The 25,151-nt window shown below is 33.0% G+C and overlaps 2 protein-coding genes and 1 pseudogene across 2 annotated transcripts; 2 read left to right on the forward strand and 1 right to left on the reverse strand.

The window, feature by feature from the left end:
- The first annotated feature begins 1,604 nt into the window (after positions 1 to 1,604).
- Positions 1,605 to 3,907, forward strand: LOC142539601 (transmembrane ascorbate ferrireductase 2-like; annotated as a pseudogene).
- Positions 3,908 to 13,215: 9,308 nt separating this feature from the next.
- LOC142539602 (calcium uniporter protein 3, mitochondrial-like) lies at positions 13,216 to 15,439 on the forward strand. The gene is made up of 2 exons (XM_075645168.1): positions 13,216 to 13,928; positions 14,781 to 15,439. The coding sequence occupies exons 1-2, from the start codon at positions 13,362 to 13,364 to the stop codon at positions 15,267 to 15,269; spliced, it is 1,056 nt and encodes a 351-aa protein (XP_075501283.1). The 5' UTR covers positions 13,216 to 13,361; the 3' UTR covers positions 15,270 to 15,439.
- Positions 15,440 to 19,181: 3,742 nt separating this feature from the next.
- LOC142539603 (fatty acid elongase 3-like) lies at positions 19,182 to 20,417 on the reverse strand. The gene has a single exon (XM_075645169.1). The coding sequence runs from the start codon at positions 20,172 to 20,174 to the stop codon at positions 19,266 to 19,268; it is 909 nt and encodes a 302-aa protein (XP_075501284.1). The 5' UTR covers positions 20,175 to 20,417; the 3' UTR covers positions 19,182 to 19,265.
- Positions 20,418 to 25,151: the final 4,734 nt, after the last annotated feature.

Consider the following 25,151-nt stretch of genomic DNA (forward strand, 5'->3'; position numbering starts at 1 on the left):
ATGCGATCCGGGTGAAATGAGTGAGCAAGGTCGGGTGCTCCACCGGATCGAATCAATAATGTTGTTCAGGAAAATGAGCAAGATAGATGGATCTGTGAGCTATTGCTTCCACTGTGACCTGCAGACAGGGAGATAAACTCGTGAATGGGCGCCGGAGGGGTGTCCGGCGTGGCCACTCCGATGCTTAAGTCAGTGAATGATTCAAGCCAAGAACCAATGTAACCAAGTGATGTTTGTGATATTGGTGTGAATGAATGAATGTAAATGTAAAGGGAGAACCTGATATTTATAGTAGAAGAAGTAATGATGACCTCGTTCTCCGTGCTACCTACTAATTATAGTAGCACGGCTGAGCATACCCTATATTCTGACATGTCAAATCTCATACTAGTCACATCCAGTCCATCTGATTTTGTCAACCCATCGGCCTGTGGTCAGAGATGGGACAGTCGCCCACATCCTATTCTGCTAGTATACTCGAGTGCGGTGCTCATATCGAGGTGGCCCGGGTAGAAAGTTCCCAGGAGCTTGAATGAGAGCCCGGGCATCCAATAACCCGAAGAGAAGTCATCTCGGTCTTTCAACTGTTCGGCCTCTGGTGACCCTTCTAATAGATTTACCCTGACTTGAGCTATCTGCTAGATATTCCAGGTCATCCGTGACCCGGGCACAAGAATCGTCCATGACTCGGGCACAACCCGGGCTATCCCGAGGGTATCAATAATATTACTTTATCATTATATATTATATTTTTACTTCAATTATTCTTTTGATCATTTATCTCTTAATCGTTCATAATTTTATCATCCAACCAAATGTAATTTAATAAACATAATAATCATTTATCAGAGAGTTAACGGTGCGATTCAAGTCCATCCGGCGTAATTCAAGTGTCGATTCAATAGATGGAATGTACGTTTGTACGTAGCAGCTGTCGTTCCGATGCCGAGAGAATGAACAATTTTTCAAAGAAGGTAGAATGAGAAATTATTCCTCTTTTGGATTAACCAGCTACTAACCCTCGACTCTTTGACCCTGGTAAAACGAAGGTATGAGAGGAAAACACTTTTATTAAAAATAAAAATAAAAAAGATTCGAATTGAATGGGTTAAGGCTGTCATAGAATAGAAGCTTGGGTGTCGGAACAAATTGAAAAACACGCGTCCTTAGGGGTGGGTACGGTACGGTATATCGTACCGAACTACGGTACCGTATACCGTACCGAAAATATCGGTATGGAGTTTTTTCATACCGATACCGATACCGAAAATTCGGTATACCGCTTCGGTATACCGAATTTTCGGTATGAAAAAATTTCATACTGGTACCGTACCGACACCGAAAATTTTGTCGGTATACCGAAAAAATGTCGGTATACTTTTTCGGTATACCGACATTCTTTCGGTATACCGATCTTAAATTTAAAAAAAAATAATAATAAAAAATTATTTTCGATATTCGGTATATACCGAAATACCGAAAAAAAAAATATTTCATACCGATATCGAAAATTTCGATACGGAAAAATTCGGTATACCGATTTTTTCGGTAAGTTCGATATTTTTTTCGGTACGATTTTTCGGTATTTCGATATTTCGGTATAAGCCTTGGGTGGCACAGTCTGTTCTTTTCAGCTTTCTTCGGTGGCTGAAACACATAATACTCACCAATTATCGCATCAAATTTGAGGTAATTGAGCACAAAAAGATTTTAATTCCATCTTCGAATGGCGGCGCCGGTTGTTCGGTTTCCAATCGTCCGTCTCGTGAGGTTAATCGGAATTACATTAGCCGCACTTACACTCATATGGACCGAGCGTTTCAGAGGAGGTATGGCTCTCGTATCCGAGGATAAAGCTCTCATTTTCAACGTAACTTCCTTTCTTTTTCTCTCGTTTTTGTTCATTTTTACTATTGACTCGAGTTGCTGGATGAATTCGGGAAGTGGTTCGTGTTTTGTTTAAACCTAAATTGAAATGCTGAATTAATTGGATGGTTTTTTCTCGTATGATTTTCAGGTTCATCCTGTTTTAATGCTCATTGGCTTTCTGCTTCTGAATGGTGAAGGTAAAAACAATGTGTAGGAGAATACAGTTTAGCTTGAATCCCAGTGATGTCACATTGAAGCATTGGTTACTGTTTGATCGAACTAGAATGACTTAAGTTTTCTTACCTTCTCGTACGACAAATTTGTGGAAAAAAATATAATCTTGTTGATTAGGTCAGACAGGGAGAAGTGTATCAGTCGCTCAATATGAAAAAAAAGGTGAAAATTCAAGTATTAACAATCTGATAGAATACACTAAGTTGATCTTCATCGATAGTTTTGAATTCAATACTTGTAACTGGGAACCTCTGGTTTGTGTATGCGACTAACTGACAGAATTTTTTCATGTTAATGTGGACTACTAAGAAATTGTTTCAACTATTTTGTAGATAATTAACTAGTTTTGTGTTGGCTGATTAATTTTGAATGTCCCCGTTTAGTTTCTTTTTATGAATGTCTATAGAGCTAATCTTTAACGAACTTTGAGGTCTTCCTTTAGATAGTTAAAAGTTGAAAAAGGTTTCATGAGGGATGCAGTGGTTGTCTCTGTGAGATGTAGGGAATTTGACATGCTATCATGTATCATTTTAGAGCAGTTTTTCTCTGTTGGAATCGTCAGTTTGGTCAGAGAAACTTATGCTTTCGATACTCTCCAACTTTCAATTTTATGGATATTATTTATATTGCCAGAATCTCTGTTTTTTCGATAGCTTTGCATCCTGCAACTAGTTCATTGCTGTGGTCTTTATTTTTGTTGAAATGTCTGTTATATCTTGTGGCTGTACAGATACATACAAGAGGCAATGTGGAAAACAAATGATAATTGTTAATTGTATATTTCTTACAGTTGAGATTACAAGCAACCGCTGTTGTTTTAATGAGCCCATTTTTTGTCCTTCACATGCCATGAATGGGTTCTCTCTCGTTGCATACTGTGTAGATACAACTAATTTGTTTCTTTTTCTTGGCTTTTATACATACCAATTACTGCGTTTTTTATGTGAAAGTTTTGAATATCCTTCCTTCGATTCTGTAGCCATGATTGCATATAAAGCTCTCTCAGGAACCAAAGACTTCAAAAAATTAATTCATCTTTCTCTGCAATTCTTGGCTCTATGTTTTGGAATAATTGGAGTATGGACTGCTTGGAAGTTTCACAATGAAAAAGGCGTCGACAACTTCTATAGTCTCCACTCTTGGCTTTTGGCCTAGCTTGCCTTTTCTTCTTCGGAATTCAGGTAGTAATTTTAGATTATTGACGCGGATACTTGATTATTTCTACCAATTCCAACATTTTTATTTCTGGAAACATCAAATGTTCAGCTTACATCAATTGGCAATTTCTTCTGCAGTTGGCTGCCGGATTTGTGACCTTTTGGTATCCAGGTGGCTCAAGAAACAGTCGAGCCGGTCTGCTGCCATGGCATGCGTTTTTTGGCATTTATATTTACGTCTTAGCAGTGGCTACATGTGCCACAGGTTTTCTTGAGAAGGCAACATTTCTTCAGATGCATAAGATAATATCACGCTACTCGACCGAAGCGTTGCTGATTAATTCTTTGGGTATCTTGACCATTGTTTTGGCTGGTTTGGTGATTCTTGCCGTTGTCTCTCCTTCAAAAGAAAACTTCGAAAAAGGTGAGGTTCTCAAAGTATAGGCACATAGTACAAGTTCATAATTGACTCTTTGAAAATAGGACATCCGCGGTTTGATTCTTTGAGAAAAAGAGGTGAATGGCTTAACCTTTTGTTGTTTGCACCGGACTTTCAGAAGTCTTTTTCACTGAGCAGACATCATTGTGTGGTCCGAATGTTTTTCTAGATTTTAATTCATGTTTTACTTCAATCATTAAACTTTTAAGTGACTATTTTAAACTCTAATAAGAAATTAGAGGTATGAAAAGCAATTTTTTTTTTCTTTTTTGAGAACGTTAAAAGCCAAATTAACATGTGGAAAAAACTTCCCAATTAATGTACAAATTAGGCCAGTTTAATCATTAGAATGCATCTCAAACTTGAGTAGGTGTCTTGTGAGACGGTCTCACGAATTTTTATCTGTGAGACGGGTCAATTCTAACGATATTCACAATAAAAAGTAATATTCTTAGCATAAAAAGTAATACTTTTTCATGAATGACCCAAATAAAAGATCTGTCTCACAAAATACGACCAAACTTGTATGAGAAAGTATATTAGAATCAAGAATTTTACGGACCAGTTTATAAGATTGTCGGCATTTAGTTAAATAACTCTTTGAAAAGGGTTTGGTTATTTTAACATATAATTATTTTGTAAGCTATAGTTAGATCGAATATTAATTGTATTGGTAGTTGATTATTTTAAAATTTTGGTTATTTTAGTGTATAATCATTTTCTGAAATATCATTAGATAATATAATTATCGTAAAATGTGTATTGAATATGGAAAAAATGACACAATGACACCAAAATTCACTCAAATTTTCTCTTATCTTTAAAATTTTCGGTACATGAGAAATCCAAATCAATCATTAGTAGTTAAATAATTATCATTAGTGGTGCAATAGTGGAGATAGTGAGCTACATACATGTGTGGATAATAATGGGTAACAGATGGGGTGGGCCTTTTGGGCCGCGTGACCCCACAATTTTCAGAATGGGCTAGAACTTATAAATAGATCTCGTCCAGCTGCTGCACGTGTGTGCAGTAAAAAGCTGCCATTTTGACCGATCAAATCTCAACACGTGTCGAATTATTACCCATTCCAAAATTACTCGTTCTCAACAGTTTTTTTTTTTTTTTTTTTTTTTTTTACTTCACACCATCTTATTATATAGTAATCATGCATACGATAATCGTATCCAATTTAATTTTTTTAAAAAATATATATATTTCAATGCAATGAAGAAAATAATCTACAAAACAAGATTTTTACGAGATTATATAGAATTATATAACCCGAATCAAAATCAAATAAATCTTTTATTTATAAATCATCATCTTCTCATTCCAAAAAACAAGTGCGCCCAAAATCTTGAGGGCAACCACAATATTTTTTATAATTTATTTGATTTATATTTAAATTAGTATTAAAATGTGACTATAAAAAATAATGAGCGACTATACTGTCATTTTGATATATAAATTTAAAAAAAAAAAGCCTAAATAAGAATATAACATGAAACTTAATATTTAGATAATAAAGATTTTATCTACTGAGTTACAGTAACTTATATAAAAAATTTAGCACTTTAATAATAATATATATATAATTATTAAAATTGATCATGACATCAAAAATTAGTTACCTTGAGTACCTCAAACTTAATAATATATTAATATAGATATTTATATTTTTCTGAAAAAAATACTAATAAAAGCCATGCGAAAGACAAGTTTACACAAAAACAAGGACATAAAATGTGTTGGGATAGGGAACAAGCCCACATGCCACCTCAAATATTTTTTAACCTTCGTTTCAGGAAAAGTAACTCGACCAGAGAAACATCATCTTTTTTTACTTTCATTTAAGCTTTGTAGTTACATTTAATTAATTCCCTTCACCCATAATTTTGAGATACAAGTATATATGTTTAGACTGATCAGTACCCAAGATTTATTTAGATTGATTTGATCATAACTTATAATAAAAAATTGAAAATAAAATTGAATTTTGAAGAAAATGAATGAATCAAAATGGCAATGACTATTTAATTTCGTCCCATTGATCATTCTCGATATTTTTTGGGAAGGAGCTAGACAGTCTTGACAATTATTTAGACTTATAAGTAGGCTGTATCTGGATTAGATGGCTATATTACAATTTGAGAAAGCATTTGAAATTAAGGTATTTATAAAGATAAATTTTTGAGACCATAAAAACATTAAGCTAAGTCAAACTATATGTGTATGATCGAGGAATATGTCGTTCTACAAAAAACTATAGATGATAGCAAGTGTGCAATTCAGATATTTTAATTCTTAGATCATCACAAGTATCACATGTCGACCGCTCGGGACAATTATTTCGACCCAGAAACGTACATTTTAAATTCATCATCTTAATTTTCATAATTAAATAAATAAATTTATTTGCCATTTTTAATACCACAAGTATGATATTGCTAATCATGACGTACCATCTTATCATTAATTCATTGTATGATCGACATGGTCTTAGCATATATTCTATGAAGCAAGAAGAACAAAAAAAAAATCCTAGCTTGAAGGTAAATTAGTAATGTCATCGTGATTTTCTTGCCTAGTCTCGCCAGCAGAGAAGCATCTCTACACATCTCCTCATTATGTAGAGCCTCCCTCTTTGTTCTTTCAGGAATTTTCCAAGTTTTGTGCTTGAATTGATCACTCCTCTCTTTGATCCTTCAGCTGTAAATTTCTTCTCCATATTCTTGAGTGCTAACCCTTTAAATTGCTTTGGAAAAAGAGATGAATGGAGAGGAAAAATCTGTGGATTTTGAAGAGAATGGAGAGGGATTGGTACACTGCAAAGCTTTTTAAAGGGCTTGGTTTTATGCAGGTTAATTTATGGCTAGACTTGTGGGTGCGGGTCCTAAAGGGCTTTCTTTTTTTCCCTTTTTTTTCATGGTCTCTTCGTGTTTCTTTTTTGATATGGAAACTCACAAACGCTATTCTATGTGCACATTGGGTAAACCACCGGGCAAACACAATAGTCTGAAAACAAAGCTAGTCAAGTAAACCATATTTAACAAGTCATATGTGACAACCTCATCTAATAAAGTATTTTTTCTTCATGACGGGAAGAAAGATTTTATTCTTGTGTTAGCGTCGATTGAATATCGGTTAATATAGTATAATTGAATAATATAAAATGACAGACTCCTTATGATCATCAAAGTACAGTTTAATAATCACATCGATTGTAAAACATATTTTTCTCCACGTGCGCAAATATCATCATCACTCAATATCCTTTTATATAGTATTGACTTGATCCTTGAACAGGTATTACACGAATAACTCCGGCCGGCGGCGTCTCACTATTTGTTCATCCTTTTTTAGGCGCCCTATGAACGAGGAATACTCCCTCGCTCGTGCTTGAAAGAGCGGTGCAATTAAATGTTGCGTGTATTCACTTTGTCGTTCCCCTATTCATTCAATAAATTGTGCTTTTTTTGAAGAAAAAAAATATCATGACTCGTCTTGAGAGAGAACTTTATACACTGACAAAGCCAGTTCATTGCAAACTGATGACTGAAACTTCAACACCAACTGGCATAACATTTGAGTTAGTAATGATTGTTAGATGCATGGCTGATGGCTCCCACACAATGTTGTATTTCAATTTCAGGCATGGACGGAGCCAAGAAATAGAGGTCGAGGACAAATTCTTTTGAAAAAAATTTAGAGGACATGGACAAATATTAGGAAGGAAAATGTCATTGGCTACGTTCCTGCTTTCAGATAGGATAGGATCATTTTCAGGCCTATCGAGAGAAAATTTACTTCCAAATATTTGAGGTTCCACCGCATCTAAAAGTTGATTTTGTTCTTACTATTATTTTTTTTCAGGTGTACTATTTCGGGCTGTCCCGGTGCAGTTTTCATTTTCAGATGAGACAGGATGGTTTTCAAGTGTATCGATAGAAAATTTACTCCCGGGCGAGAGGGTTCCACCCCATCGAAGAGTGAACGACGTATTAGAGGATCTTCTACCAGCATAGCAATTCCTTTTGATAGATTATAAGACCATCTGACATGGATTACGATCAGATCTTTTCTTTTTCAATAAGGTGCTGTTTTTGTTCTTACATGAGAATATGTAATAACTATCTTTCGATATGCCTTGGATAACTCTTAAAATAACGCAATACTTTGTAAACCACGCTAGCCACGTAAACCACATTGGACAAACTACGTGTGACAGACTCGTCGTGTTGGTTGAGGAAATCGAATCATGACAATTAGTTAAGCGCTTATATACTCCACCAACTCATACACACCCTTGTATATAATTTCAAATACGTGGACCATAATCACAGAAAGCAATCGAAGCTAAACTTAACATGGTGAATTAATTATTTTCTCCATTTCATCCTATATATATATATATATATATATATATATAAAGCACTTTTGTGTATAAATGCGACTCAATGTTTGTTTTAGGAAGATCGAGGTTTATTTTTCAAACTCCTATTGCCACATGACTTTGAATATTATTGTCGTAGCGTTAAATTGGAAATGCTATGATGGTGAACTTGGGGAAGAGACTTACGGAGGAGGAAGCCTCTCCGGACTCATGTACCTAAATAGCTCGATCTATTAGCACTCAAGTAGGTCCACTATGCTCTGTCACAAGTATAAGAAAATAAAGTTATGCATTGTCTAACCGCTATAGCTTTTGCCTAAATATAAAAATTTGATTCTAACACGTCTAATTGTCATTGTGCTTCACTCATTGAGGAATAGATCCATTGTTGCTTTTCATAAAATGATTTTACAACAGAGTAAAGTTATTATGTAGAGAAATACACAATCAAGCAGCAGCCTAGCTAATAAAGATGCAAAAATATAATTGAAATTTTGTCTATTAAATTCAAGTACCGTACCACGGCAAATTGATGATGGAGATATAATTAGAACGTACGTAATAAGATACCATATCACTAAGAGTGTACTCAGAGACAAGATTTGAAATTCATATATTTCGATTATAATTTTATTGTTTATATAATGGAACAATAGATCAAATATTAAATCAACAACTTATATTTTTTTACATATTAGTAATAAAAAGTAGAATTAATTTCAAATTTACATCATTATTTAATGAACTTGAAATACATCTTAATTAACATGAAATATTATATAAACATATAAGTGGTGAATTTGAAATTTATAGTTTTACATCTTTAAACAACAAAAATACATTGGAAATTCATGGATTTGAAATCAATCAATCCAAACGCAACCTTAGAATCAATTCACTCTAATATATAGATGGATTACGGGGTTTATGGAACATATTCCGAGCATGTACATACCAAAGAACATATGTTGCAATCGATTTGTTGTGCTCCATGGAGGCTAAAGTTCTTATCAATTCATCGTAAACGCGATAGAGTCGTATACTAAATCTAAAGTAAAAGATCAAATTTCATGATTCTCTCTTTCTAATCAAAGAAAATGGTTCTTTGGAACCCGAATAAAATCCTTTTTTTTCGTTCACCAAATCTATTGAACCGATCGCCTAGCTCCTCTTATTCTGTTTGGCATCACTTGAATGAAATTTCTGGTTCCTGTCTCCGGAGGTGTGTGCACTTTTCGTTTCCACAAATTCTCACTTCGATATAACTATGACTATTCAAAATTCTCTGGACTCATTCCGTCACGAAGAATTACCAAACCATTTGATAGACATTTGAAAAAAGTTTGTTACGCAAAGGTGCGACGTTTGACGCTCTTTTCGTGGGATTGCGGTATTAATTCTCGGCATTTTTTTTCCTGGGCAACTAGGCATATTCTGGTTCTAGGATACAAAGGTCCAATCCGGAGAAGCAGAATTATGTTCGAAATATTAGGGAAGTGCCGATCACACCTTCAATTACTTTTCATTCGAGTTCTTGAATAAATTATAGGATAAAATTCCAAAAACCGTTTGATTTTACAAAACGATTTTGGGTTTTTGTCGTGTAATTTGTCAAAATTTGACCTTGGTGTAATTAATTAATTCTTTCCTCATTTAGTATTTTTTTTTTTTAAAGAGTACTGACATGGAATTCGACACTGTTTACACTCATATTTCTTATTTTAGAATTTCTCTAAATTATAGAATACAGGATAAAGATATCATGTAAGAGTGAGTCGTGAGAGTGCGTGGGAGAAAGAAAAACTTGATATGCTTGGTGTGTAGAATACTTCGATTGATTGGAATATTTAATATGTATGATGATAAAGACAAAAACTTGTATGATATTATCTCACGGGTCGTATTTGTGAGACGGGTCTCTTATTTGGGTCATTCATAAAAAAATATTATTTTTTATGCTAAGAGTATTACTTTTTATCGTGAATATCAGTAGGGTTGACCCGTCTCACAGATAAAGATTCGTGAGACCGTCTCACAAGAGACCTACTCTATAATAAAATATACAACATGGAGAATAATATAATAGCTGGAACAGATTAAATCCAACATTGATATTGCGTGGTAGACAACTGCCTTGTAATATATAAACTTGAATCTATCGCCACCATTGTTTGAGCCGATAAGGTGCATGCGATGGCGTTTGAATTTATTTTTAATATTTCAATAAATAATTTATTAAAAAATCGATTTTTTTTATGAATATGTTACAATAATGTGTGGGGATATTATAAAAATAAAATGGATGTTGCCCGAACAGTTTCGCATCATATTAATATGGTCCCAAATTGGGGGGGTGATAGGTTCAATCCATGGGTGAGCCATATTGGATTTACCGAGTCTGGGGTTTAACTCTGAACGGGAGGGATTTAAGATATGTTGGGTCAAACGCGGCATCCGTCCGCCTTACTTTAGACATACCCCGTACCGCTAACTCAACGAGTCCAATCTTGTTTTTTCAAGTGAATTGCTCGAAACTTATTTTATCAACTATGTTACAAGAATGACAAAAATGATTTGTGTATGTTATCAATTAAAAATTAGTTGGGAGAATTTATTATCCAAACTTAATCAATATTTTCGCTTCCAAAATTGTGAAACAAACAATATTCAAATACTATGTACTGGTTCGAAACATGAATTTCATATTTTGTTTGGATGTTTTTGACATTATTAGTATTTGTTTATGACATATTATTTGAATGATATATTTTGTATATATTTTATTTATGGAATTCATGTTATTTATAATATCATATTTATTGATATAAAAATATATGAATATTAAATTTTAAGAGAATGGTTTGTGTGCGCTAGTCCCAAGCACAAAATCTCAGGTCCGACCAGGTATGGCAACGGGGCGAGGGCGGGTTTGTCATCTCCATCTTCGTTCCCGAATTTCATCCCCACCCCCATACACGTCCCGATCTCCGTTTTTTCGGGTTCAGGGAATCCCCAATCCGAAACTTCGGGGATCAACTTCTCATCCACGTCCTCATCCCCGTTTCAAAATATTAATACGGCAAGACGACGACGGATTCGGATATTTTCTCAAACCAAAACTTTTTATTATCCATTATTTTATTATTGATATTATTTTCGGGGCGGGTTCGAGGATGAGAATAGTAATCTCATACCCGCCCCGAACTACATCGGGATTTAAAAAAATCCTCGAACCCAAACCCGAAAAAATCAGGGATCCTCATCCCCATTTCGGGTTTTTCCCGTGCGGCCCTAAACCCGTGGGAAAAGTTTCCAACCCTAAGTCCGACACTACTCACCAACACATGAGCGAATTCAACTTGACCTAACGAAAACGGTTCTGGATCCATTTTCAAGCAACCGAATTTTGATCCATGATCAATGCTAGATTGGTTCACATCGGAAGAGATCTAAGTGGTTTCGAGTTACATATTAATACGGTACAATAAGCATCCTTAGATATTATTTGATCATGTCTCTTGTGAGATGGTTTTACGAATTTTAATATATTTATAATAAAAAATAATATTTTTAGCATTTAAAAAATAAATTTTTATGGACAACCAAAATAAAATATATTTATCACAAAATTGACACATACAACTGATTATCAAGAGTTTTTGTGATATTATTTTCTATTTGGCAGATTTTTTTTTATACAAATGGAGGAATATTCGTTTAGTATGCGGGTCAAATTTCCATCTCTACGCCCTCAACCTCTTGCAACAGAAAAATAATAGCAATAGTTTTAAATAAAATAAAGCCCATTCAAATATAACGGATTTGGTTCGGGTTTCGGATATGTGTTGCCCCGATTGTGATGTGGCGACACGGTTACGTTTACCCAATAATCGGACAAAGTTTTGTGACAACTGTGATGTGAACGCCTCTCTCCATCCTTTCCGGGTTGTTAATAAATGCGAAAAATAATAATAAAACAGTCCGGACACGTCATCTAGAGGGAATGATCCTCTGTGCGCCGTGCGATTGTCATATCACATTCGGCGCCGTTTTATAATTACTTCCCACGATCAACACGTGTAGAGTGTTATTTAATTTCGGCGGCCAGGATCGTCACTTTCAAGTCATCTACGGTCGTGGATTGCTTTCAGTTTTAGCCAACAACGTGGAAGGTGTTGTTTAGCTGTTCCACATTGTTCATAAATGTGATTATTTTAAATTAAAATAGTTTAATTTTGACTTACAACTAATTAATCTGAAAATATATTAGAGGCGTGGATGTATTTGAATGTAGAATTCAAGTATTTATTTATTAAGTTATTCACACACACCTAATTAGAACAGATAAAATGTAAAATTTGAACTGTCCAAATGTGCATATCTTTGCTCGACTACGTGCAATATTGTTTCATGTCTATCCAAAATATTATGTAATGGCTGGTCAAGAATTTTAAAATTGTTATATTTTATATAGAGTATATCTCTTATGAGACGGTCTCACGAATCTTTATCTGTGAGACGGGTCAACCCTACCGATATTCACAATAAAAAGTAATACTCTTAGCATAAAAAATAATACTTTTTTATGGATGACCCAAATAAGATATATGTCTCACAAAATACGACCCGTGAAATCTTCTCACACAATTTTTTGTCATTTTATATATTTGCATAGCAAGAAACGTGGAACGGACATTGGGTTGCTTAAGAGTTGTCGAATTATGGTAACATAGTATGTGAATCACAAAACATTTTGTGTCATAAATCAATTCTGTGAAACAAAACTTTTATTTGGATTACTTATGAAAAAATATTTTTATATAAAAAACATTATTTATTATTGTAAATATGAATATGATTGATCAGATCCGTCAAATCATCTCGTAAAAGACATATTATATATGTATATATCTTTTTTTTTATGGAAATAAGGCATTAATTTGGAATAAAGACACATAATATGATGCTATTTTACGGTAAAGATATGGACAGGAGTGAATAATGTGAAACAAATGAATATTACCAATATTATGCGAATATTCGGCTACATACAGAGCTTGACATGTAGCAACTAATTTTTTTTTTCAAAACCACTCATTTTTTCGTTAATTTCCCTCTAAAAATATAATAAAATTTCGCAATAAAATTATTTATTGTTTTTCTTTGACGGTAGCTATAAATAGACCAATAAATCTATTCCAGGTAAACAGCAAGCCATTATTGAAGCTATTCAAACGCAGCTGCAAACCCCTTCTACGATCATAAATGGCGTTCAAGAAATCATTAATCCAACACCTTTTCAACGTATCAAGAATCACCAGACTGGCCTCGGCGAATGGCCGGATTCCTTCTCCGGAGCCGGCCGTGAGGGCCGCCGCTCTCAATCTTCACGAAATGCCGAACGAACTGGCACTTGATCCGGGAGATAAAGGATTGTTCAGGCGATACTTTTATTCCCACTCGGCGGCTGCTTCGCCTCCGGAAATACGGTTCTTTCCCACCGGAGAGAAGCTCCTGGAGAAGCTTCGGGGGATGGATGCTGCGAGAGAAAGGATCAGGCTTGATGACCTTCGGCCGCCGTTGGCGGAGGAGGAGGATCCGGGGGAGGTGACGGTGGAGGATGCAAGGAAGATTCTTTTGCTGTCGCAGCTAGAGATGGTGAAGTCGAGGCTGCGGCAGATTGAGAATAGCCGTGTTTCTTATTCGGAATTCTTGCAGATTTGTGTTAAGGAAGCATCGAATGAGGAACAGGGGATTGAGTTTACTAAACTGTTGGATAAATCCGGGGCTGTTATTGTTCTTGGAAACACAGTGTTCCTCAGGCCTCAACAGGTTGGTTCTCCTTATTTTTTACGCATAAATCTCTGTCCAATGTTGAATTTTCTTGATCTTCCATGATTTGGTGTTGGTTCAGAGGAATGGGTTTGGATTAAAAAATTTAAGTTCTTGATTATTAGCTTTTACAAAATACTGACAAGCATTTTTTTTATTGTATGTGATGTGTTTGTTCCACAGGAAAACGACCCAGAAATCGTGCATCCGCACCTTATGCATTGGATTTATCACAAATACATAGTCCCTTAAAAAAAGACAAACTTTATACAAATATACACATTTATATTGACTAGGTATCTTCTAAAACGGTTTCACATATTATTTTTTGAGACGATCAATTATGTCTATATTTGACATAAAATATAATATTTTTTCTTAGATAAACAAAATAGAATATAAATATCACAAAATTGATAAAAAAAATTTCCCAATAATAGAAAAGTCGTGAAAATGGAGACATTAATTTTTTTCCTTTTTCGGAGTGGAAGAGTAGATCCATACAGATAACAAGTTGCGATTGTTTTAGTATATTTCAGGGAAATTTTTTTATGTTTTTAACAAAATTATACAACAAATTTGATTTTTTTGTTAATTTAGGTCAGAGCTGGAAATGGCCTAATGGGATGGAATAAATCTTAGTGGGGGAGGGGTTATTTGCTCAGCCACTTTCTTGTTAGTTTTTCTTCAAAATATTGGCTGAGAAGGGAGTAAAAGAGCACTTAAAATTTCTTTTGTTTTGTGTATAATCTTGTTTCTAAACATACAATCAGATGCGGAGATTCAATATTTGTAAATGCTTAAAAATGGCCATAAAAGTAAAATGTTGTGCCCAATTTTATTTGATAACAGGTGATGAAAGCCATCCAAGGCCTAATCCCTCTGTCCTCATTGCACACTGCCCTCAATGATCCTACAATACTGGAAGAATTTCAAGAAATGGAGCAGCAGAAATCAGCCATCGACAAGAAAGCCGAAGCCCTCGCTAAACGCGAGCTCTGGTGTGGGTTGGGCTTTTTGGTTGTCCAAACAGCAGCATTCATGAGGCTAACATTCTGGGAACTCACATGGGATGTGATGGAACCTATATGCTTTTATGTTACATCCATGTATTTCATGTGCGGTTACGCCTTCTTCTTGAGAACATCGAAGGAGCCCTCTTTCGAAGGGTTCTTCCAGAGCCGGTTTAACACGAAGCAAAAGCGTTTGATGAAGTTGCGGAATTTCGATTCAGAGAGGTATAATGAGTTGAAGAAAGCTTGTTATTCCGATTCACTTGCACCCCAAGAAAGGGATATGTCGTTTGGTTCATCACTTCTTGATCGTCATCGGAGAACATAACATTTTAGAATTGTATGATTAACATGAACTTCCGACTCTTTTTTATTTTTTTTTTTGATAATTGGCTTTTATTTAACCTTTAACTTGTTAGAGATGTATTTTCTTGGCGGCTCATTTTGTAACATACAATTTTTTTGAGGCCATTTGGCAATTGCAACGCATTTATTTTACTGTACCTTTCTCGTGGAGTTATAGTCAAATAATGCAACTAAGCATAAAGCATAAGGATCGGGTTCTAACCTAAGCCCACAGATAGACTAATATTTGAATAAGATTCGAATTTTATCTCATAGATGTATATCGTCACACATATAAAGATTCGTGAGACCGTCTCACAAGAAACCTACTACGAGATAAATTATAAATATGATTCGTGGATTAGAATTGTGACACGTGATATATAAACATTTAATATCGTTACACTTTATCTCCACGGTAAAACCTACTCAGGTTTGGCAACACAAATAGTTGAAGGAGATGTAAAATTATAGAGAATTATGTGATAGAGTAGGGATTGAAAGATTGTAGAAAAAAGAACAAGTTTCTTTCATTTTCTTAGCTCTCGTTGAAAAATATGTCTGAATTACTACGAGTTCAATCTACGTACAAAGACTCGAAAACACAATTTTATAAAATAAATTCGGAGAAATAAACTACTAATAAGTTAAATATTTTCTTTGTCACTTACTCAGATAGATAGTGACTCAATTTAATTATTTAACTCATTATTGATGTCTAAGTTAATTTTTATAAAATAAAGTCTGAGAAATAAACTACTAATAAGTTAAATATTTTCTTTGTCACTTACTCAGATGGATACGACTCAATTTAATTATTTAACTCATTAATGATGTCTAAATTAATTACAAAGGTTCAAGTCCATTATACATTCTAAAAAAATATGTAAATATGAGATGATTCTCATTGTTCAAGACTCTTTTTTTTAATGCTTAAACTCTTTGACTTTTAGATAACATTTTTAAATTATATTTCTGACTTGAGCGTCGAAGTGTCTACGTCGGTTAAATCCTGACATTTCTAATGTTTGTTTGTGACTCAGATTATTTACTTGATCCAAGATGTGTGAAGTAAACTATAAAAACGAGTCAAAGTCGCAGGTGATAACTACTAAATTTGTTTTCCACCAGCTACTTAGACTCTCTTACGAGAGAGTTAGAATACCGATATACGATTACTTAGATTCATTTATGAGTTTACAGAATAGTTCCAATAATATAATTTTTTTTGCTATATCATATTGAAAACTAATTAATTAATGTCGAAACTGTCCACTTGGTCAAATGCCACCGCCTCTTTCAAATACGAGAGAAGTTATAGGTTCAAAATAATAAATAATTAATTTTCGAAATTGACTGATTCAACTATGGAATATTTAGAATAAATCCAAAAAAACACATATTATTCTTGTAATAATAAAAAAACTCAAAATATATTAGATTTTATAATATTTATTCCAACAGAAACATATATTAGCAAGGTTTCCATATTTTACAAACTTTCTCAATACCTTTGCTGTGTTAAAAAAAAAAATACATTCATCTTTTTGAGAAATAAAAAAGTTCACATTTCGGTTGCATAAATTGAACAGATAATAAGGCGCCCAATGTGGTTGATTTCATCCTACTATGTAGGGCATTATCCCCATGATAGAATCAAGGGCCCAAATTTAGCCACACATACATGGAGTCCACTAATTTTTTAAAAATCACATATGTGTGTGAATCTTGTCCATCCAAATCATGTGAGGGCAGTGCCCCACATGTAGCATCGAAGCTACCCACAAGGTTGATCGATTACCCAAAAAAATCTTGAGTTTAATATATAGCGACATAAATGTAAGGGTTAGGTAGAAAAATTTCTTAAATTTAATTTATTCGATTGTTTTTTTAAATTATGATCTTCACATTTTTTTAAAAAAAATAACTATTTTTAAAGGATAAACCATTTATTTCCCTTTGTAGAATAATATAACTATATAATTCTATACGTATAACGATGTCTAAAAGTTAAAAAATTATATTACCACATTTATGTTTTTTTTAAAATCACATTTTCCATCATACCATTTAAATTTTGAAAAGCTATAACTTTCATTTTAATATTTTTAGATTAAACAGAAAAGTTTTAATATCCAAGTGTGATCCATGTCGGACAATAAATCATTCAACCGCTTGTTTTCAAATTCCAATGCCTGTGGAATTTCGTGTTCCCCAAGTGTAATTAAGTTTTCTCGGAAAGTGACACTTTCTCGCAATTCTATCTCCGATAAAAATTAATAGTAAAAATATTATTTTTAATGTTAAAAATATCATATTTTATGATAAATATTGATTAATCTCACGAATATATGGACAACATATATTGTCTCACGCAAACGAACTCTAATTTCAATTCTCACACTTAAAAGCCGACTAATTAATAAAAAATTAAATGAATTAAAATAAAGAAATATTTTAATAATTATAGATTATACACAAATTTAAAACTTTTTCAACCCTTACAGTCTTATGTTCGAATGAAATGATTAATTGTTCCAAGTTATCTGCCAATACAATGTAATAATAAAAAAATTAAAAATAAAATAGCAAGTCTCTTGTGAAACAGTGTTACGAATCTTTATATGTGAGACGAGTTAACCCTATCGATATTCACAATAAAAAATAATATTTTTAGCATTAAAAGTAATATTTTTTCATGGATGACTCAAATAAGAGATATGTTTCACAAAATACGATCCGTGAGACCGTCTCATACAAGTTTTTGTCAACATAAAAAGGATGGCACTGGTAATTCCCAAAATGAACGGGCAATCGCAGACAATCCTGACTTCAAAATTCTATCGAAGAATTATAAAATATAAATAAAAATATTACACTCAAAATATTTAGAGTAGGTCTTTTGTGAGACTATCTCACGAATCTTTATATGTGAGACCGTATCACGAATCTTTATCTATGAGACGTGTCAACCCTACTGATATTCACAATAAAAAGTAATAATATTAGCATAAAAATAATATTTTTGCATGGATGACCCAAATAAGAGATCCATCTCACAAAATATCACTCGTGAGATCGTCTCATGCAGATTTTTGCCAAACATTTAGGGAGGTGTATTCAATATAGGAGATTTAAAAGTCTAGATATATTCAATTAAGACTTTTACATACTCTATAGAAGTATAGTGGTGTTCAAAATAGACTTTCATAGAGTTTTAAAAAGTCAAGTGGTATTCAACATTGACTTTTAAAAACTCTATAAAAGTCTATAGGTATTCAAATTTTTCATAGACTTTTAATAACTTCATGGAATTCATTAACATACAAACATTAAAGTCTAAGGTACAACTATAAATTGTAAAAAATTGTATTTGATTCACCCAAAGATTTGGATGGATTTTTTAAAACTTCTAACTCATACGCAAGCTATTTATTTTTTTCTCTGTCGCTTCACATCACCTCTCTTCTTATCTTCTCTCCTCTCATCTATTTCTATCATTCTCTCGAATTTTCGAAGTATATTTCTATATATATTTTCATCTTTTAAATGATTAAATGATTTAACTTTTAAATAAGTAAATTTATTTATCAATATAAATATTGAAAATAATTTCAAACTGAATATGTTATATATGTAAATTAATTATTGGTTTACAGAAATTAATAAAATAATAATATGTTATAATTAAGTACAAAATTTATAAAATTTTATAAAAAAAACTCCACAAAAGTCTATAAAAATCTTGCAAAAAAATTTACATAAATCCACATAAATCTGTTTATAAATATGTGAGATTATGTAAAAGTCAATAAAAATCTATCAAATTCATAAAAGCCTATCATTTGAAAAATTCATTAAAAATAATCAAAAATTTGAATTGAATACATTCCACTTAAATTAACATGATATTATTATGAATATTTATTCTTAATAACAATGTACCAAGTCAAGGGAAACTAAAAAAAAATCTCAGACCTCAAATATCACGGCCTTTTATTAGCTCCAGCTTTGCTGCCTTTTCCACGGCGGCGCTTAGGAGGTCGCCACCATTTCCGCCGCGTACCGTCCTCCCTCGAAAATGCATTTTAACGTAGAAATTCAAGAAAAGAAACAGAATCGCTCCATTTAGGACGGAATTGAAGATCCAGGCCCCAATCCCATTGCATCCACCTTTGATTATGTGCATCAGGAGCACCCCAAAATGGCAGACCACATTGCAGCTCAGCAACACCATCTGGCAATTAACTACGAATGGAAAACACGCGCTTTGCAGCCCGATTTCCGTCCAGAATCTGTAGCCGTACACGACTGAGTAAACCAGCGTGGTGAGGAGGATAGCGAGTACTTGAAACGATTGCGAGAATTCGAGCCACAGGAAGGACGTGAAAATGAGGATCGAATTGTTGAAAAGTTTGAAGAAGGAAAGCTTCCGGCCGCGGATTATTGTGATGAAAGTCCGTAGCGCGTGGGGGAAACGGGAGAGGTAGAAGATGTACGACCAGAAGAACACGCGCCCGGAGGGCCGCGTCCCCAGGGGGAAGCAGAGGAGCCACTGAAAAGGGGTCGTGCGGTACCGCCGCCACAACCACCGCGTGTCGCGGATTTCAGCGGCAGAGGAGAGGAATATCCCGGAGAATATGGTTGCGGAGATGAGTGCCATGCAGAGAGAGTGCGCGGCGGGGATGGGACCCAGGGGGAGAGGGCGGCGGTGGCGGAAAACGAGGAGGAGAAGGAGGTGGACGAACGAGGAGGCGGCGACGTAAGCAGCGATGGAGGAGAACAAGAACGACCAGGTGGAACCCCATGATTGGGTGTGGCTCCATCGGAATCCAACGATCGACGGGTGATCCGAAAGGTAATACCTTAGGCAGTGCAACAACATCATCGGCGGAGACGAAGCGGTGGCGTTGACCGGACGAGATAGGCAGTGGAAACCCCCCCACCTGTACTCCCACAATTCTCCGTGGTTGATTCTGATAGCTTTGTGTTGGTTGGGTGAAGAAGAAGGTGAAAGCAACGATGGCCTCACAAAAGAGACGCAATTCACTTTGCTAACGAGACCAGTATTATTATAATTTTAAGATTAAGATGAATGAAAGACATGTTTGTTTTTTGACAAAAATTTGTGTGAGACGGTCTCACGTATCGTATTTTGTGAGACGAATATTTTATTGTAAATATTGGTAGGATCGACCCGTCTCAAGGATAAAGATTTGCGAGATCGTCTAACACAAAACTTAATCTTTTGTGTGTGCGTGAATTCATTTATTTTGGCACAACCAAAGATGCACGGATTAAATTCACAAATAAAGTTTTTTTTTTTGTTTTAAGATGATGATATATCATAAAGATTTTGAGAAATATTATTAAATATTTCTTTTATAATTTATTATCGTTTTATTGTATGAATAAAGAAATTACTAAAATCAAATTGATTTAAAATAACGTTATTTGCGATTGTTTATTTGGTCACATGTCATCAATCATTATAAACATTTTTATACATTAAAATATTTTCTAAAATGTTGAAGTAAAAATAGGTAAAACGTTTTCTAAATTATTCGGGTAAATATTTTACATTTTTACGTTGGGATCCAGTAAAGATAGCATTAGCTATTAATAAATAGACCGACGAACCGACTACCCGTGACAGAATCTTTAAACCACTTTCCCAACCACTTACCCAGTAGTCGCCGACCTGGAGCTGGAGATGTCTTTTAGGTCACGTCCAAGGAGCGAGGAAGCAATCCTTACAAGATGGTGCAAGTGGCTCCGCTCGGATTTCCTCCGCGCCGTTAAATATCTCTGCACATATTTTTCATTTTTTTTTTTACATATTTAAATAATTCAAATCACTGATAAAAAATTAAACAAAAAAATTAAATGAGTTCTTGGGATGATATATAATTTTTTTTTAAAAAAAAAACTATTTTATTTTGTGTAATTTCTCTGTAAACTTTTATATTTTTTTAGTTATGTGAAATTTGTATTGGTAATTAATTACATTTTTTAAGTGAATAAAAAAATAATATTTTAATATCATCTTACGCTCACAGAGCCGTAAGATGAAGCCATAAACACTGAACTTATCGTGAGATAAAATACTCATACTCAAACCATTGAACAAGCTCTTACAAGTTCGACATCGGACTGAACATAGAACAATGGTTAAGGTATTGTTTGTAAAAAAAAATGAAAAGTCGAAAATCAAGAGCGGATACTGTTTGATTGATAAATCAATTATTTTAACATTAACTTTTTACTATAATAACTTGTGTAGAAATAAGATCAAAATCTACAAACTTCTGAATTTTAATTAAATTAATCAGAATATAACGTAAATTTTGAGTTTAATAAACACACACAACTGATTTTTTAAAAAACGAAAAACAAAAATGACCTTAGTAATTGCATTATTACATGATTAGCTCCACATGCCTTCACAATCACCTTTTAGAGATCTACGAGCAAATGAGAACAAATCTTCTAAAACTTTTTTGTATATTGTCTTGAGTATCATTATTTTTTGTATTAAAAATAATTTTTTTATTAATAACTCAAATAAGTTTTTATCACACAAAATTGGACCGTAAAATCGTCTCACGTAATTTTGTTACGATATACTTATTTCTCGTTCATAATTTTGTATATACAGTTGGGAAGGCATCGGTTCGAAATGGCAATGATTGACGAAGAGTTGGCAAAAATTTCATACTTACGTGGAGGCTTCTGATTGCTCAGACGACTACGGGTAGTTTTTTAATTTTTTTTTAGGGATTTTATTTATTTACTTTTAAATTCCAACTGTATGAAGTGAAGTCGACGTCGCTCCTTTGTTTTTTGGCCGCAATATTGCGAAATAATAAAATAAGAATATTAATAATAATAGCTGAATTTTGCCGGTCGACATTGACGTCATACGATGACTAGGCCTTCACACGACTTCGTTTCTCTCATGTTCATATAATTTTCAAAACTTTATCTTCTCCTATTAATCAGATTAATAATATGTAAAAAATACTTTTAATCAAGTTATTTTTTCCAAATTAACTTGATTATTGTGAAGTGTTATATATATATATATATATTTATTATACTAAATCAAGATCTTTTGTAGTCTTATTTTTGTTAGAATATATATACAAATATAATAATGATGATCATTTAACACTAACTTAATTTAGACATAATAACTAATCATGCCATTTATTAATTAACATATTGTATAGTGAAATTTAAACTGATTCGTGGACCTCTATCGCGTGTAATGAAATGTGCTGCTCCACTTTATATATTATTCTTTTTATTGGTATAATTAGTTACTATGTCTTTATTATTTGGGAAGCAAATCTTTCACATGATTAAAATTATTATATCAACATATATTTTTTTTCACGTGTAATGTTACATAAAATGGAGCAGCCAATGTAAATTACCCCAACGATATTGTCAAGTATAATATGGAAATTTGTTTTTGGTCCAACATGTTTATCAATTTACGATTTTGATAATTTATGTTGTCAAATTTCAGACATAGATTGTTATCTCAGGAGAAAATCGAACCAATAATCATTGACCAAACGTCTATATATCTTACAAACTCATACGCCCCTAAGAGAGACTTGGGTTTTTTTTTTTTAAATAATATTAATTAAAAATGTATTTATTAAACAAATCTCAAAGGTTTTTAAAAATATAACCATCCGTGGAAATTTTCCACGGATTCAACATTTAAAAAAAAGAAAGAAAAAAAAAGTGTGTGACTAGACTTTTCAAATTGGGTTAGGTCCATCGGACCGGCCCGCCCCGCTATTAAAATTCAACGGGTTTGGTTGATAAAATAGCAGCCCGTTTGGAGGCGGGCCAAATGAGCTGAGCCCGTTTGGGTTGCGGGCCAAGACGGGTCGAGCCCAAACGGGACATGCAAATTAGGATAAAATTTTATATTTTTAAGTTATAAGTTTTATATAAAAATTGGAATAAATTTCATGCGCCTCCATGTCTTAAAACAAATATATTGATAATTTACTCTTAGAACAAATTTATTAATAATTTACTCTTACAACAAATATACATAAAGAAAATAAAAAAAAAAAAGAAATTTACAGATATACATAAAGAAAACAAAAGGGAAGAAATTCCTGTAAATTTTATTCATGAATCTTAAAATAATTTTTAAGCATATCAGTTGTTTGTGAACCCAAGAGTGGTTTCGTTTGAAGTCCGACGAGTTGCAGTGAAATTTTGTGGACCCGACGGAGGTTTGCTAATTATGTGTATTGTTGAAGACATAATATTTTTTAAAATTTACAACCGTCTCTTTCCTCGACTTTATGTTATCTTCCATGTCTCAATCTTCATGTTTGGTTTAAACACTTTACTTTTTATGGATTATATTGTATGCTTTCTTAATTTCTTATTTCAATGTTTTTAATTATTTTATGAAACTCTTTAACTGAAATATGTTTAGCATTTTTTTCTTAAAAAAAAGCGGGTCGGCCCGCCTAACCCGTGGTCCAAGGTGGGTTGGGCTGGGTTGACCATTTAGAGGCCCGCCCCTCCCCGCCTCGCCTAATGACGGTTTGCGGCGGGTGGCGGGCTGGCCCGTCCGCCAACCCATTTTGACATGTCTATGTGTGACAAACTGCCACGAATTTAGAATCCGTGACAGTGTGTCACAGATTCTTAAGAATCCCTCACCCACTGCTTATTTAATTGACGCCGAGCACCGAACACTCCTTTTCCAGCACCGATCTTCAGAAATATTTATTTGTTTATCAGCTTGCGTCTTCAACATTTAAGAAAATTATTTCAAAATTGCACGTCTCGACAGTATATGTATTAAATTAATAATAATAATAATAATAATAATATATTTTTATTCAATGATATATTTAGAATTAATTTAATTTAAACTTTTATTTTAGTAACTAAATTAAGTTTTAAGGAAATTTTTTTTCACGTGCTTATGTAGAAAAACAATTTTGACAAATATAAGTTTATCTTGTAAATTTTTCATTTGTTTATGTTTATTATATTTATTTTTTATTTTAAATTTATTGATATTCTTAATTGTTAAAATTTTAATATAAGAAATTGATATATTTGAAAATTTTAATAACGCATGTTTTAAAACTTAAATTTTTAATATAAGTCATAACAATTTTTTTATTATTATGAAATTGATATTATTAAATATAAATTTTAATAAAAATTATTTGACAATATAAATTTTAATAATAATAATAAAAAACTTGTAAGTGATTCTTGAAATTTTATTATGATTGTATACATTATGTCATAATTTTAATATACGTGTAAAAAACTCATAATTAAATTTTGTTATGATTGTATACATTATGTTATAGTTTTTGGTTGCAGACATGGATACTGTCAGGGTCTTATTTTATGTAGATGGCCATGTCATTATTGAAGATGGTAGGGTTGGATATAATATCCACGCGACCAGATACATTAAAATCTCTCGCTCTATTACATTTTCCCAATTGTAACTACATATTTTGTAGTAAACAAAATTTATTTGCAATTTTCGACTATAAAAAATAAATCGTATATGCTGACGATAAATTGATAAAAAAACTAATTACTATAAATAAACTAATTTCTTTTAAAAGTAAATAATACTTTCATACTACGTAAATAAAGTAATTACTATAAATAACTATATTATTTTTACTTATAATAGTAACATATAAATATAATAAAAACAATAGTAATAAGAATAACTATAAATATTTTAATTCCAATAATATAATTAATATTATAATGAATGTAATTAAAATAATTATAGTTATTATTATTATTGTTATTATTTAAAACTACTATGATTTAAGACAATAAT

The sequence above is a fragment of the Primulina tabacum genome, chromosome 3 (genome assembly GCF_025594145.1).
Source record: "Primulina tabacum isolate GXHZ01 chromosome 3, ASM2559414v2, whole genome shotgun sequence".
In the NCBI taxonomy this organism is placed as follows: Eukaryota; Viridiplantae; Streptophyta; class Magnoliopsida; order Lamiales; family Gesneriaceae; genus Primulina; species Primulina tabacum.